This window comes from Lynx canadensis, chromosome C1 (assembly GCF_007474595.2).
Source record: "Lynx canadensis isolate LIC74 chromosome C1, mLynCan4.pri.v2, whole genome shotgun sequence".
In the NCBI taxonomy this organism is placed as follows: Eukaryota; Metazoa; Chordata; class Mammalia; order Carnivora; family Felidae; genus Lynx; species Lynx canadensis.
In genome coordinates, this window is record NC_044310.1 from 110,608,085 (window position 1) to 110,622,673 (window position 14,589).

General features: G+C 59.1%; 2 protein-coding genes across 5 annotated transcripts in view; one reads left to right on the forward strand and one right to left on the reverse strand.

The window, feature by feature from the left end:
• Positions 1 to 14,589, forward strand: part of LIMS2 (LIM zinc finger domain containing 2) — a 42,640-nt gene that overhangs the window by 20,076 nt on the left and 7,975 nt on the right. For all 4 annotated transcript variants that reach the window (XM_030324760.1, XM_030324757.1, XM_030324759.2 and 1 more), the window contains exons 2-4: positions 2,308 to 2,467; positions 5,009 to 5,075; positions 5,334 to 5,454. In XM_030324760.1, the coding sequence (XP_030180620.1) occupies positions 2,312 to 2,467; positions 5,009 to 5,075; positions 5,334 to 5,454 (344 nt within the window). In that variant the 5' untranslated portion in view covers positions 2,308 to 2,311. The remainder of the gene's footprint in view (positions 1 to 2,307; positions 2,468 to 5,008; positions 5,076 to 5,333; positions 5,455 to 14,589) is intronic.
• On the reverse strand, positions 7,255 to 14,285 carry GPR17 (G protein-coupled receptor 17). Its single transcript, XM_030324763.1, has 2 exons — positions 14,102 to 14,285; positions 7,255 to 10,377 (listed from the first exon to the last, which is right to left on the reverse strand). The coding sequence occupies exon 2, from the start codon at positions 10,343 to 10,345 to the stop codon at positions 9,326 to 9,328; it is 1,020 nt and encodes a 339-aa protein (XP_030180623.1). The 5' UTR covers positions 10,346 to 10,377; positions 14,102 to 14,285; the 3' UTR covers positions 7,255 to 9,325.

A 14,589-nucleotide genomic window follows, 5' to 3' on the forward strand; every position in this document is an offset into this window, starting at 1 on the left:
TCATTTTCTGGGTCCTTTGGGGAATTCCAGAGCCAGAGTCACAGGATTTCCTGTTGTTTCTCACTTCTCCAAGACCAGCAAGGTCTTGTACACAGCCCGGAGTTGGAACTTCCCCCGGCCCCACCACCTTGGGTGTGTGCTGTGGGAGGACAAGGCCGCTAGGGTCACAATATTTTCTAGCGGGAAGCCATGCCTGTGTTGAAGAAGTCCAGCCCAGCCCTCCATGGCGGCTTAGGCAGTTGGCCCTCTGCTGTCTGGCCCACCTCATGGAGACCAGCAGGGGGTTGGGGACGGTGCAGGGTGTGTGTTGGGGGCAGAGTGGCTGCTGCACAAAGACCTTCTCTTGCATCGTGAGCTCTGCCCGACTCTTCCTGCCACTGTCCTGCTTCCTTGCCCCTGTGGCCAGTACGTGGACAAAGAATGTGGCTTTGGTCCCCAAAACACACCTGAGGGCAGGCTAAGTCCTAAGAATCTGGGGTGCCTGTCAAGGCTTATGGAAGAGTCCTCTGGCCCTTCCCCTGCTATGTGGGGTCCCCAAGCTGAGCAGGCAGGACCTGCTGGGTCCTGTGTGGGTCCTGTCTGGGGGCCCCAGCCCAGCTTCCAGCCTGTGTGCCAACAGTCCCCGTTAGACCCACTGTTCACAGCCCACACCCAGACTCCTGATAGGCAGAGCCCTCTCCCACCACCTCCTGGGCTCATCCCGGTTAGGGAGCCTTCCTCCCTATGATTGATACCTGAATGCCCCAGCAAGAGCTTCACTCACTCGAGAATTCTTCTCATAGTGCTGTGGCAGCAAGATGGGGGTGGGATTCGTACCCTGGAAGGCAGTACAGGCTGGAAAGATATTCTCAAGAGCATTCAGGTTGTGTCTGACCACTCTCTGTGTCTACTTGACATTGTCAGCTGGTTATCTCTTTCCCTGCTGAGCCTGACTGTCCTGCTTTGGCTAGATATCCAGGCAGCCACCGCCAATCTGTCAGAGTTGACGCTTGAAACAAAACCTATTTGCTACCCTTATAGCAAAAGTCATGGGCATCAAGGTATTGGAAGGTCGAAGAGGTTGTCAGTCTGACACAGTTCCTCCTGGCCACACCTCTGGACCCCTCAGCATACAGTTTGGATTCTACTCCTCCCAGAAAGAAGCAAGCCTGCCACTTACCCCAGGGAAGCCCACCACAGTTGAGGACATTTGCTCCCCAACCTGCTTGTATCCCAAACATTCACATTTTCGCTTTCCCCGGGGCAGGGTGATTACATGTTTTTTGGGGCAGGTGATTTGCAACTAACTCCTGGTGTGGAAGAAAGAGCCATTGCAGTCCAACCAATCTGGGTTCAAATCTGGACTCCGTCATCTGCTGTGTGAGCTTGTGCAAGTTACTTAACCTCTCTGAACCTTAGGTCTCTCATCTGGAGGGCAGGGTTGCCTCAGGGATTAAATAAGGGGCATAAAGAGCCACTGATTTAGGCCTAGGTGAAGTTCTACGAGAGGCTCTGTTTCCCTGAGAAGAGGTGATAGGAGACACAGGAGGGAACCGAGGTGGCCACTGACACCTGGGCCAGCAGGATGCAGACCAAGCAGCCTGGGAACCAAGCGGAGACGTTGGAACCATGCACTGTCCTTTGTGTGGGCTTCCTATGGGCCAGGCATGCGGCTGAGTGCTTCCATGTGTCCCTGATCTCACTGACCCCTAACCCCTCTTATGGACTTTCCATGGCTGGGAGTCTGGACTCCGAGAGTGGGGTACAGCCCAGGCCACAGTGAGAGCACTTGTCTTGAGCCCTCACTGCTCTGACCAGTGTGGGCATGGCTGTGGCCCAGCTGTGTCTGACACTACATGGAAGTCCGTGGGGGTGGCAGGGCATGGCAGAAAGATGGGGGCTTTGGAGTCTGGAGGGGTGCTGGTTTCTAATCTGGGCTTTGCCTCCGCCCACTGTGGCCTTTGGGAAGGGCACTCACTCCCCTCAGGACTTGGCTTGTCCATCTATAGAATGGAAATGCGGCGTGGGCCTTGTACGGTTGTCATCCAGGAATGTGTGCCATAGCCCCTGGCATGCGCTGGCACTTAGGGGGCCCATGGGACACAATAGCTCCAGCAGATGTGTGGGCAGGTGTGCGGGCTGATGTGAGCCAGTGTCAGGCAGCCAGGCTGAGCCTCCACGGTGCCAACACTGCCATCAGTGTGAGGATAGCTGTTCCCCCCCCACCCCCCTCTCCGGGAAGGTGTGTCCATCATGTGCAGCCCTCCAGGCTTGCTCATCTTGGCCCCTCCCCAGTCCTGACCTTCCCATCCCCTCTCCCCCCTGCAGCAACATGTCCAACGCCTTGGCCAATGCAGCTTGCCAGCGCTGCCAAGCCCGCTTCGCCCCTGCAGAGCGGATCGTTAACAGCAATGGGGAGCTGTACCATGAGCAGTGCTTCGTGTGTGCGCAGTGCTTCCGGCCGTTCCCCGAGGGGCTCTTCTACGAGGTGAGGACACTCCCAGGGCCCTCGGCTGGACGCCTTCTTGGAGCCTGAGCCCCTGACCAGCTCAGAGTCTGCCTTCCAGGAGCCTATGGGCTGTGCTCAGCCATGGTCCTGGTCAGTCATGCCAGGTCTTGAGCTTGTCTCCCCTGTGGGCACATCCTCACTTGCGAGGTGTGAACAGTGCACCCCTGGTGGCTGTGGGTGCTTAGGAAGGGTCACCACTCATCCATCGTCCTCTGGGTAGACTCTGAGCTAGTAGAGTAGAGCTAGTAGGGTAGGCCACGGCATGCAAACACCCTGCCCTGCTGGCATACACCCTCCCTTGGGATCAGATGGTGCTCAGTGCTCTGGTTACAAGGAATCTTGGGGTAAGGAGGGTGGGTGGTCAGGGAAGGTAATGTTTGAGCAGACGTGAACGAGGTGAGGGAGCCGTGTATACATCTGTAGGAAGAGCACTCATCAGAGGGCTCAGCAAGTGCAAAGGCCCTGAGGTCAGAGTATGCAGGGTATTTGAGACGCAGAAGGAGGCAGTCTGTCTGATGTCTAAAAAGGACCACTGTTCTTGCTGTGCTGAGGAGACACTAATGGGGGCAGGTACATGAAGCTGGAATTATTGAAAGAATCCAGGTCAAATGAAGGGATCTAGGCTGGGCCACACTGGCTCTTAAGAGCAGATTGTTTAAATTTTCAGTAATCTTGCAAGCTAGTGGATAAACACAACTCCTTTTTAAAAAATGTTATTTATTTATTTTGAGAGAGGGAGAGCACGCTCGCATGAGCAGGGGAGGGACAGGAAGAGAGGAAGAGACAGAATCCCAAGCAGGCTCCACACTGTCAGCGCAAAGCCCGACATGGGGCTCAAACTCATGAACTGTGAGATCATGACATGAGCCGAAATCAAGAATCAGACGCTTAACCGACTGAGACATCCAGGTGCCCCTAAACACAACTCTTATTCCTCGGTGGCTCAGTCGGTTAAGTGTCCGACTTCGGTTCAGGTCATATCTCACGGTTCTTGGGTTTAAGCCCCACATCAGGCTCTGTGCTGACAGCTCAGAGGCTGGAGCCTGCTTCAGATTCTGTGTCTCCCTTCCTCTCTGCCCCTTCCCCACTCATCCTCTGTCTCTCTGTCTCAAAAGTAAATAAAACATGAAAAAATTTTAAAAACATTAAGTTATATAAATGTACAGGAGATAAAATTGTATTAAAAACAAAGTAAAACATACTCAAAACTCACCACTTCCTAGTTATTTTATTACATTTTACTATCATCTATGCCTTTGAGGTTATCTGTCTATTGCATTGTGGTGGTGGAGACTTGGTGCCATGATGGCTACTGCACATGTCTTAACTCCACGCTGGTGCCATGTTGGTAGCTTGACATTGTCCACGATGGAAATATTTACACCACAGAGATGGGCAAATGCTACAGATCAGACTGCATCTCCCGAAGGTCCTGTTGGTAAACATTTACCCCTGGTGGTTGCAGTGGAGGTGGAGATCAGGGGTCAGAGGCTGGAGAGACGTCAAAGGTATAGATGATGGGATTGGCAGATGGATGGCTGTGGGGTACAAGAGCTCCTCCTGGCAGTGTGGGAGGAGCTGTTCCTCATGGCGCCTTCCAGTCTCCTGGGAAATGCTGGCCCACCGTAGAGGCAGTGGGAGGGAGGCAGAGCTCTGTGAGCAGTGGTCATGTGCCTAGAACAGAGCCTGGCGCACAGGAGGTGCTCAGGGAATATTTGTTGCTGAGTGAATTTAACGCCTGCCACCTCTACAGGCCCCTGGGTAGGGCTATATCCAGTCACAGCCTAATAAGACACTCATTTCAGAAAAGAGGGTAAATCATATTTTTAAAAAAGAAAATGAAATTGTCAAGAGAAGAAAGCAAAGACAGGCCTGGCCACATTTGGGGCCAGCATGAGAGCTGTCATTGCCCAGGCAGACGGGGACAACGGCTGGTGGCTCCTGCTGGCTGCAGGACTTCGGGTTCTCCCTCAGGCCCCCATGTTTTTCCTTGTCCCTCCTTCTGTGTCTCCTCTCTGGGTCTCTTGTGGCCTCTGGGAGAAATGGACTTCTCACACAGAGAAAACACACAGGAAATAAGGCCAAGTGACATTTATAAATCAAACTTGATTCCAGCCCTCGGCTCACTCCCAGGACCAAGGTCTTGTGAAAACAGCAGAGGCCCTTTGAGGACTGGCCTTGCCCAGTTCCCAGCTTCTATGCGACCCCTCACTTAGCCTGTCTGCCCCGTTGAGTGGGCCAATTCTCTCCGTCTCCAGGCCTCGCCCCTGCTCCTCTCTCTGTCTGGATTGCCCTCCTTTCAGCACCCCCACAACCCCCCTGTGGTCTTTCAGCTCCTTACCACCTCCTCCAGGAAGGCTTCTCCTCCACCCCCACCCTGCTTCCTGTGTTGGTAGCAGTTGCACAAGTTGGGATGCTTGTCCAGCCTTCCTGAGGGTGGGTCCTGACCCAACATAGACTGGCCAGCTCAGGGAGAATGATGGGGTTTTGCTTGAACTTTCTCTGCTGGCCCGTTTGCAGTTCGAAGGCCGGAAGTACTGCGAACACGACTTCCAGATGCTGTTTGCTCCATGCTGCGGGTCCTGTGGTAAGGGCTGGATACAGCACACCTGGGGTTGGGCAGGTGGATGGGAGCACAGGTGGTCCTCCCTGACCGCCCTGCACCCTGCCTCAATGGGCACTAGTTCTCTGCAGGCGTCACCATCCCGTGCTCTGGGAGGGAAGCCCTGGTACCAGGCTGAGCCTCAGGCGAGTGCCAGCGAGGGCAGGGCTTGGGAGGGGGCTGCGGGGGTGGGGGTGGGGGGGCTTGTGCCTGCCCCAGCAAACAAGGACCTGTCTCTTCCAGGTGAGTTTATCATCGGCCGTGTCATCAAGGCCATGAACAACAACTGGCACCCCGGGTGCTTCCGCTGTGAGCTGTGTGACATTGAGCTGGCCGACCTGGGCTTCGTGAAGAATGCAGGCAGGTGAGGAGGGCCCTCACCCAGGCACTGCTTACCGAGAGCCAGGCTCACCCCAGGTGGCGTGGCCTGTGCCCACGTGCTGTGTCCCTGCAGGGCAGACAAGAGACCCCTGCTTTATAGGAGAGGGCTGGGGCTGGAGAGAGTAGGGGGCCACGAGTCAGGGCTCGTCCAGGCCTGGGGGCACTCCCCGGGGCAGGCTGACAACAGGCAGCGAGGAGGAAGGTGGCCGAAGCAGGAGCCATCACGTGCACTGGGTGGATAAAGAGCTTTAGGCCATCACTGTGGCCGGCCACCCCAAGCTGCTGACCCCGGGCGTCTACCTCCTTCCAGGTACCCAGGGCTGAATGTCACTGGAGAGAAATCACACAACCACGGGGCCCAAATTTACTCTTAAATTCAGGTGTCCTTGGTAGATTAAGTTCCCAGCTTCCAGGAAGCCTGGCTCTGTTCTCCCCGCACTGTCTCTGCACCCCCCCATAGCGGTGACCTCCCTCCCACTTTCCCTGAGGGGAGGCTCCCCTGATCCCTGCACCCTTGCACCCCCTGCCTCAGTCACCAGGCACCACGGAGTCCAGAGGCCGGGTCCCTGCTCCTTCCTCCACCCTCTTCTCCAGCTGGGCTGTAGGCTCAGTCTGCGCTTTCCCTCAGAGCTGTCCTCCCACTGCAGGACGCGCCAGCACCCCTGCTGACCCCTCTCACTGGCTCCCCTGCCCCTGCTGGCGCCCCTCACTCACTCCCCACTGCCCCTGCTGGCCCCCCCTCACTGGCTCCCCACTGCCCTTGCTGGCCCCCCTCACTCACTCCCCACTGCCCCTGCTGGCCCCCCCTCACTGGCTCCCCACTGCCCCTGCTGGCCCCCCCTCACTGGCTCCCCACTGCCCTTGCTGGCCCCCCTCACTCACTCCCCACTGCCCTTGCTGGCCCCCCTCACTCACTCCCCACTGCCCTTGCTGGCCCCCCTCACTGGCTCCCTACTGCTCCTGCTGGCCCCCCTCACTGGTTCCCCACTGCCCCTGCTGGCCCCCCTCACTCACTCCCCACTTCCCCTGCTGGCCCCCCCTCACTGGCTCCCCACTGCCCTTGCTGGCCCCCCTCACTCACTCCCCACTGCCCTTGCTGGCCCCCCTCACTCACTCCCCACTGCCCTTGCTGGCCCCCCTCACTGGCCCCCTACTGCCCCTGCTGGCCCCCCTCACTGGCTCCCTACTGCCCCTGCTGGCCCCCCTCACTCACTCCCCACTGTCCCTGCTGGCCCCCCTCACTGGCTCCCCACTGCCCTTGCTGGCCCCCCTCACTGGCTCCCCACTGCCCTTGCTGGCCCCCCTCACTGGCTCCCCACTGCCCCTGCTGGCCCCCCTCACTGGTTCCCCACTGCCCCTGCTGGCCCCCCTCACTCACTCCCCACTGCCCCTGCTGGCCCCCCCCTCACTGGCTCCCCAGTGCCCCTGCTGGCCCCCCTCACTCCCCACTGCCCTTGCTGGCCCCCCTCACTCACTCCCCACTGCCCCTGCTGGCCCCCCCTCACTGGCTCCCCACTGCCCTTGCTGGCCCCCCTCACTCACTCCCCACTGCCCCTGCTGGCCCCCCCTCACTGGCTCCCCACTGTCCCTGCTGGCCCCCCTCACTCACTCCCCACTGCCCTTGCTGGCCCCCCTCACTCACTCCCCACTGCCCCTGCTGGCCCCCCTCACTCACTCCCCACTGCCCCTGCTGGCCCCCCCCTCACTGGCTCCCCAGTGCCCCTGCTGGCCCCCCTCACTGGCTCCCCACTGCCCCTGCTGGTCCCCCCTCACTGGCTCCCCACTGCCCCTGTTGGCCCCCCTCACTGACTCCCCACTGCCGTTCTGGTCAGGCCCAGACACCTCCCTCCGCATGGCCAGACCGACGGGTCACTGATGGTTCTCTCTTGGCCTCTTGGCAGGCTTCGCGACAGCTTTTCCTTCTTGCTGGGATGCCTCCTCTCCAGGCGCCCGGGACCCTGTGTTCTCATGGTTTCCTTCTGCCTCAGGGCTGTATAGGTCCCTCACCTCTTCCGACTTATCTCCGTCCACCGGCCTCTCCACGTCGGCCTTTTTGGGGCTCGGTGCACCGCCCTCATGTCTGTCCAAAGTCCCAGAGCCCCGACTGGCATGTCCATGCTGGACAATCTGGATGCACCCCTCCACACTACACCATTCCCTTGGGTTCTCAGCTACCCATGTACCGTCTTTGCTTGGAGCCCACCGAGTCTCCCAAACGCAACAGGCCCCATCCAGATGCTGGTCTCTCCTCCCCACGCCAGGGAAGAATGAGCGCCCACCCCTGCTGTCTCTGACTCCCCCCCTCCTTCTGCCTGAGTACTTGTACCCCCTCTGTCCTCTGCTGCCACACCGCTTGCTCTGGATGCCGCCTGTAGCGATGTCACCCGCTTGCTGGCCATGTTGTCTGGTGTCGGTGCTGGTGTCTGCAGGGCACTCGGCAGGAAGTATGTGGGGGGCAGATGGTGTCACAGGGGTCCTGACCCGGGTCGCCTGCCGGGTGTGGGCCTGGGCGTGTCCTCTCTCCTGCGCTACAGCACTGGCTGCTGGGGAAAGCGGGAGAGGCTGAGAGCGCTCAGGGAAGTACAGTACTGCTGTAGAGGAAGCATGGCCCCCACACAGACCCTCCAGACCCTCTGGGGCCCATGCTGCAGAACTTCAGCATCCACGTGGGCCAGGCCTGCGTGGGACGTTCAGAACCAGAGGCAAAACAGCATGTGCTGCCTGTCCTGTCCTGTCTTCACTTCCACGTTGCCACTCTTGGGTCAAAGGGAGAAGTTCTGGGAAGGAACTTATGTTAGCCAAACCCAGTAACCTTCAGAATCTTCAAGTACACTTGTGTTTATGATCAGTATAATCAGTATAAATGGGGAGCCGCTAGGGTGCTAGGTGCCCTGCTCTGGAGCAAAACGGCCTCCAGGCTGGCCCACTGAGGCTGGGAGAGCCTCTTGGGAGGGAGCAGGGCTAAGGACAGTCCTGCTGGTCTGAGTTAGTGGGGGCCAGGGTCACATGCCAGGCTCTCTGCCAGTGGTGTCCTCAGGCGGTGACAAGGCCTGGCTCCCCATATCTGTCTATTTAGGCCGCGTGCTCGCCCAGGACCCAAGAGGGATCGGGCAGCTGCTGAGAAGCTTTGGGGATTGTCAGGCCACGTGCAGGTCTGCGTGTGGGTTCACAGTGGGCGGGGCCAAGAACCCCGCACTGCGATGATGGGCCCCACAGGTCGCATTTGTTGGGTGTCACCTGGTGGCCAGCCTGAAATGTACGCACAACCCTCAGTTATAAGTTAGAGTCCCTGTCCCCTAACCATAGGGGTCATCTGGCAAAGGGGACACCCAGGGAACTCAGAACGCCCTGAGCTTCAATGGAAACATCTACACACCCCTCCTTCCCCTCCCCCAAGAGTTCTGCACCCCCTTCTCTGGAGTCACTCACAGCTGCCTTCTGGGCTTCTCTCTGTAGAGCTGCGCTGCTCTGTGTTTCTTGTGGAGGGAGGTTGGGAGTCGAGCAAGCAGCCCTTGGGAAAGAAAGACACTCATTGTGCAGGAACTGTTCCTCCAGTCTCGTCGCCACAGGCTGAAGTCATTGAATATCTAGTAACTGTAAGTGAGCAGGGTCAAACAGTCTCTGTCAGAGGCGGTGGCCGACTGGTCCTGTTAAGGCCTGTCCCCTTTTAGGGTTTTGCATATCAGATAAGGCAGAACTGGGTGCTGGGTGCCGAGTTTCGCCCTTGGAGAGAGTGGGTGACCCACTGGAGAGTAGGTGGACCTCTCTTTCGTGAGTCTGGGTGGCTTGCACCCTGATGTGGGAGTCCTTCTGAGGACAGCCTGCGGCTGGGCCCAGGCTTGGCGTTGCGGGGCTCACAGCTCAGACCTGGCACTCAGCGAGCTCTCATTGGTTTTCCCTTCAAAGCTGGGGGGTGGCCCAGAGAGCCTTTTGCCACAGACCAAATTGCACAAGGCGTCACGGAACTTCTCGGCCACAAAGAAGTACATGACTGGGTCGAGCGCCCCGTTGAGGCTGGTGAGGCAGGAGGTGATGCGGTTTCCGAGGGCCAGGATGCGCTGGGCGGTGCACGAGGTGCCGTGGCCGCGGTAGTGCAGCACGTAGACCGAGCGGTGCACGTGATAGGGCACGAAGCACACCAGGAAGATGGTGAGCACCATGGCGATCATGCGGACCGCCTTGTTCTTGAGGCGCTTCTCCACGCGGGGGCCCTGCCGCAGGCTGCGGATGATAAGCAGGTAGCAGGTGACAGTGGTGACAAACGGGAAGGTGAAGGCCACGGCCAGGGACACGAGGGCATGGTGGGAGGCCTTCTCCCGGTACAGCTGCAGGCACACAACCGTGTGGTTGGTTTGCACGGTCTGTGGGCTCACCAGCAGTGGGGCCATGGCCACGGCCACCACCACCCAGAGGAAGGCGCAGGCCAGGTGCGCGTAGAGGGGCCTGCGGAGCTTGAGGGACTTGACAGGGTGCACGATGGCCAGGAAGCGGTCAGCGCTGATGCAAGTGAGGAAGTAGATGCTGGCGTACATGTTGAGGTAGAAGAGGAAGCCGGTGAGGCGGCACGGGATTTCCCCAAATGGCCAGTGGTTCCCAGAGAAGTGGTAGACGAGGCGGGTGGGCAGCACCAGCACACAGGACAAGTCGGCCACGGCCAGGTGCATCAAGAATACGTTGGCGGGGGTACCCGACTTGTGGTCCCGGATGAAAAGCCACAGGGCCAGGGCGTTGCCAACAAAAGCCAGGATGAAATCCAGGAGGTAGAAGGAGGCGAAGAGAATGTTCTCTAGCGGCGTCTCCTGGCCACATTGCTCTGCAGTGGCCAGGGAGGAGTTGGCAGTCAGACCTGGGGAAGCCACCTCGAGGCCATTCATGCTTCAGCTGGAAGCAGAGCTGGAGGACGAACCTGGAGGGAGCAAGCAGACAGGTTCCAGAGCCTGGGACCTGAGAAGCATCTTAGCTCAGCATCTCCTTGGGGACTACTGAGGGCACCCCCTGTGTTCACCTGGGGTGGGTGAGTGTCAGAGGCTTTCTGAAGCTCAGCAAAAAGCAAAAACGAAGGCAGGGCCTGGAGCTTGCCAAGCTGCTGCTGGGGCTGGCTTCCCACCTCACGATGTGTCCCTGCCGGGCACCCAAGAACCTGAGACCAGGGCCATGTGTCCCAGAAATCCACTCTCAGACCAGGGCATGGAGTCAGCACTATGGGGAGAGTGGGGAGTGAATCCCACCTGTTTGGGTTCTGGGATGGAGGGAGGGGCCCCACATTTTCTGCTGTGCTCCCCAGGGGGGCTTCCTGAATGGCGGGGTGGGGGTGCATGGGAAACTTAAGCTCCACTCCCGATGGGTGGGTGCATAGATCACCTATTTCTTTCTTTTTTTTTAAATTTCTTTTAAGTTTATTTACTTATTTTGAGAGAGAGAGAGAGAGAGAGAGAGAGAGAGAGAGAGAGAGAAAGAGAAAGAATATCCCAAGCAGGCTCCATGCTATCAGCACAGAGCCCAACACGGGGCTCAAACCTACAAGCTGTGAGATTGTGACCTGAGCCCAAACCAAGAGTTGGATGCTTAACCGACTGAGTGACCCAGGTGCCCCTAGACGACCTGTTTCTGAGAGCCTGGTGCATGGGGCCTGGCCACCTCCTCTTTAGCCTCGTCTTTGCTGGGTGAACCCTGCACACCCCGAGTCCTGGGACCCTTCCTGGCCCATCTTGTGGCAATTCTCATGACTAGTGCCAAGTGTTGTTGCCTTATGCTTCTCTCCTGCCGGTCCCTGACCACAGCTCCCCCAGCACCTGCCACCCAGGAGGGCACCACCAGGAATCCAGTGATGGGCAGTTTCCCAGGAGGTCAGAGGCCTGCTCTCCGCCAGCACCTGAAGGTGCTGTCCAGGCCTGGATCCCAAGGTCTCTCAAGCTTTCCGGACTCAGCCTATCAAATTCATTTTGGACATCCTAACGGTGGAGGCCTGTATCTTAGAAAGCCTTACACTTGGGCCCTAGGCCAGTGGGGGGCATTCTACCACCCAGAGTAGTTTAACACCAGGAGGCAGATTCTTTTCTAGGAGAGGAAAAGCTATTTTTCCCAGAAGGTAGTGGGGCTGGCTCTGGTTTTCCAGCCAAGATCAGCAGCCCCGGAGAGGCCTGGAGCCCAGGGAAGCTGCCTGTGTCTGCCTGGCCTCCCCAGCCTGGTTTGCCCACACCTGAGGGGGGCCAGCATAGAGCCCTGCAGTATGTTTGGTGAACCCCAGCTCTGGGTAGGCGCTCTGGCTCCGTCCTCGACAGAACGCACTCCTGGGTTGATTTTGGTCAACGCAAGAGATCCAAAAAGGAGAGGAAGACCCCAAACACCCTGCCTCCCTCACCAGCCCTAGGAGTGGGGGGTGCGGCAGGAGACGGCAGGACCGCAGGGCGAGAGCAGCACATCCCGCAGTCCCAAGCTGCCGCCAGCCCCTGATCCTCGTGCTTTGGGGTTTCAGCCTGGCCGACCCTCACCTGCAGTGCAGCTTCTGGGGCTCCCCGGGAAGCCTTGCCTCCTGACACCCACACTCGGGCAGGAGAGAGGCTCTCAGGAGAGACGCGGCGTCCCTGCAGGCTGTGGCCATGGCAGGGCCGGGGTCATTATCCTGGCCGAGCCTGGCAGTGTGAGCCGGAGCAAGTTCTCTGCGAGTGTCTCCTGGCCTCAGTTCCCTGTCCTTTTGATGGCCATGGTAAGAGCTCTGGCAGGGGCTGAACTGAAGAGGGGGCATCCCTCAGGAGGCATGCTGACAGCTGTTAGCATGGCAGCCTCCAGAGGAGGGTGGGCTGGGTGCCATCTCGAGGCGTGGACGAAGGACAGAGGCCTGAGGGGAGGGCCCGGCATGCCCTCCTTCAGTAGACAGAGCAGGGCAGTGGTCCAGACGGTGGCTATGCTGGGCTGTCGAGCTGGGCAGGAGCTGGACCCTCCCCATCCTGCTTCATCCACCACCACTGGGGTCCTGCGGCCACTTCCAACCCCCAACACATGCATGGAGGGGTGAGGGCCGGCTGCCTGGGCAGGAGAGAGCCAGGGCAACACGGGTGAGGGGCAGAGAACATCTGGTCAGTCACTATCCTAAAGTAAAGGGGTGCTTTCCTAATAATAATATCTCAGGTTAGTCACTGAAGGGATCCAGGGTGGTTCCCTTGCCCAACTGATCTATCCTGGCTCCAGAGTGGGTCAGGATGCCTGGAATCCAACACGGAGGTTATATTCCTGCTGTTTCCACGTGCATGTGACCCGAGGGCTTGTTGCCAGGGAAGCCCTGGCTGCTGGGAGAGGGGATGGGGCCAAGCGAGGAAACGGTCAGGTGGAACCGTTCTGCTCTGGGCCGCCCCTCACACCTGGACTCTGACCCACAGTGCAGTTGTCACCTGGGCCTCCCTGAGGGCTACTCACAGGTACCGACTACCCACTTTGCCAATCCTCGGAGGCAGGCATCCGTAGCCCTCCTTTACAGATTAGAGATTAAGAGGTCAAGGCTTAAAGTGGGCTAATTTTCCCAAGGTCATCTGGCTAGGGACAGTGGCCCCGGGGTTGGAAGTCAGGTCAGGGACACCCAGCAGGGACACCCAGCACCTCCCAGAACGCGGCTTGGCCTCTGGGGGTGCCTGGTGCCAGAGCCGGGACTGTGGCTCCATCTCAGGGCTCACCCTGGAATTGTGTCCCAGGCTCCATGGGACCTTCTTGGGGTTTGGCCCCAGGACTGGGGATGTAAGTTTTGGTGCCCAGTGCAAAATGAAAATGTCGGGCCCCTTGTCCTGTAGGGGCTACAGGATGGTGACAGCAGAGCATTAAATCGGTGGTGGGGCCTGCCTGGCCGCACAGACTGCTAGCCTCTTGTGGCGCCCAGTGGGCCCGCCAGCACCTGGCTTCCTGCCTCCTGCCTGGTGCCCCTGGCTTCCCATCACTGCTGAAGGCGCCACATGTATGGTGCTCTCTCTGGGATCTAGACTCCGTTTTAAAGTGCTTTTAGGCTTGTTTCTGGTTTCTTGAGGTTTCTTCACCTCTCCTGTTTTAGGAAGTTTTGATACTGATTTTTGCAGTGTGGTCTGAAATGGGCCCCTGCTTCACTGTGCAGACCCTAGAGACGCAGGCCTGGGTCTGGCCTCACTGGCTGCTCCATGCTGCTGCTCGGGGCAGGGCAGCGTAGGCACCTGGAGTGTGGCCTGGGTGTGGACAGTGGAGGAGTCTGGGGCCGTGGGGCGGGTCTTGGGCCTCCGTGGAGGGGAGGAGTGGGCAGAGGTGGCCATAGGAAGAGGCCCAAGGTGGTGAGTACAGCTCAAGGTGGGTGGGCACAGCTGTTTCCTGGTGTGGGCTGGCCCCTCTTCTTCCCTGCTCCCTTTCCTAGTTCCTCCCTGTGCCACAGTGGCCCAGGGTTGGAGAGCACAGGTGCTGATCATGGGACTGTGCACGAGGCACTCACCCTCTCTAAGTCCCTGACAGTGGGACAGGAATCCGGCCCAGTGGGGCCATTGTGAGTCAGAGCAGGACAGCCTTCAATAAACCGGTTGTATCGTTATCGCAGAGAGTGTTTCAGGGACAGGGACACCCCACCCCTGCCTCTGCTTGGTTCCTGAATCCCCTGCCTGCCCATGCTGGGCCCTGGTCCTTACCTCTCACAGCCGGGTCCAGGTGCAAGGGCAGGAGGGCTGCGGGGCGGCAGGTGGGCTGTGGCCAGTGGGTGGTGGTGCTGGTGGTGGGCTCCGTGCAGCTGTGGAGGGAGGCCGGCTATTTAAGGAGGGGAGGGGAGGCTGCAGCGTCTGTGGCCCTGAAAGGCCGCTTCATTCCCAAGGGGGTCCTTGTGTGGTGGGCCACTCCTACGGCTGCCTGTGCTGCCACTGGGCCGTGAATATTCCAGTGTGTCCCAGCCCGCGTGTCCCCCCCCCCCCGCCGCCCCCCACAGCCTGGCCACTGAGCGTCACAGAGGCCGAGTGTGTGACTATGTTCGAAGCCGTGGAGTGGGCGCGGGCTGGGTGGGGTGGGGGGATTGGCTGGCACTGACAGAGACAAGAGGACGTTTCAGCACAGGATAATTTCCTACCGATGGGGGGCAGGGAGGGGCTGGCCGCTATGGCAACGGGCCTGGGCTCCCAAGCCTGCT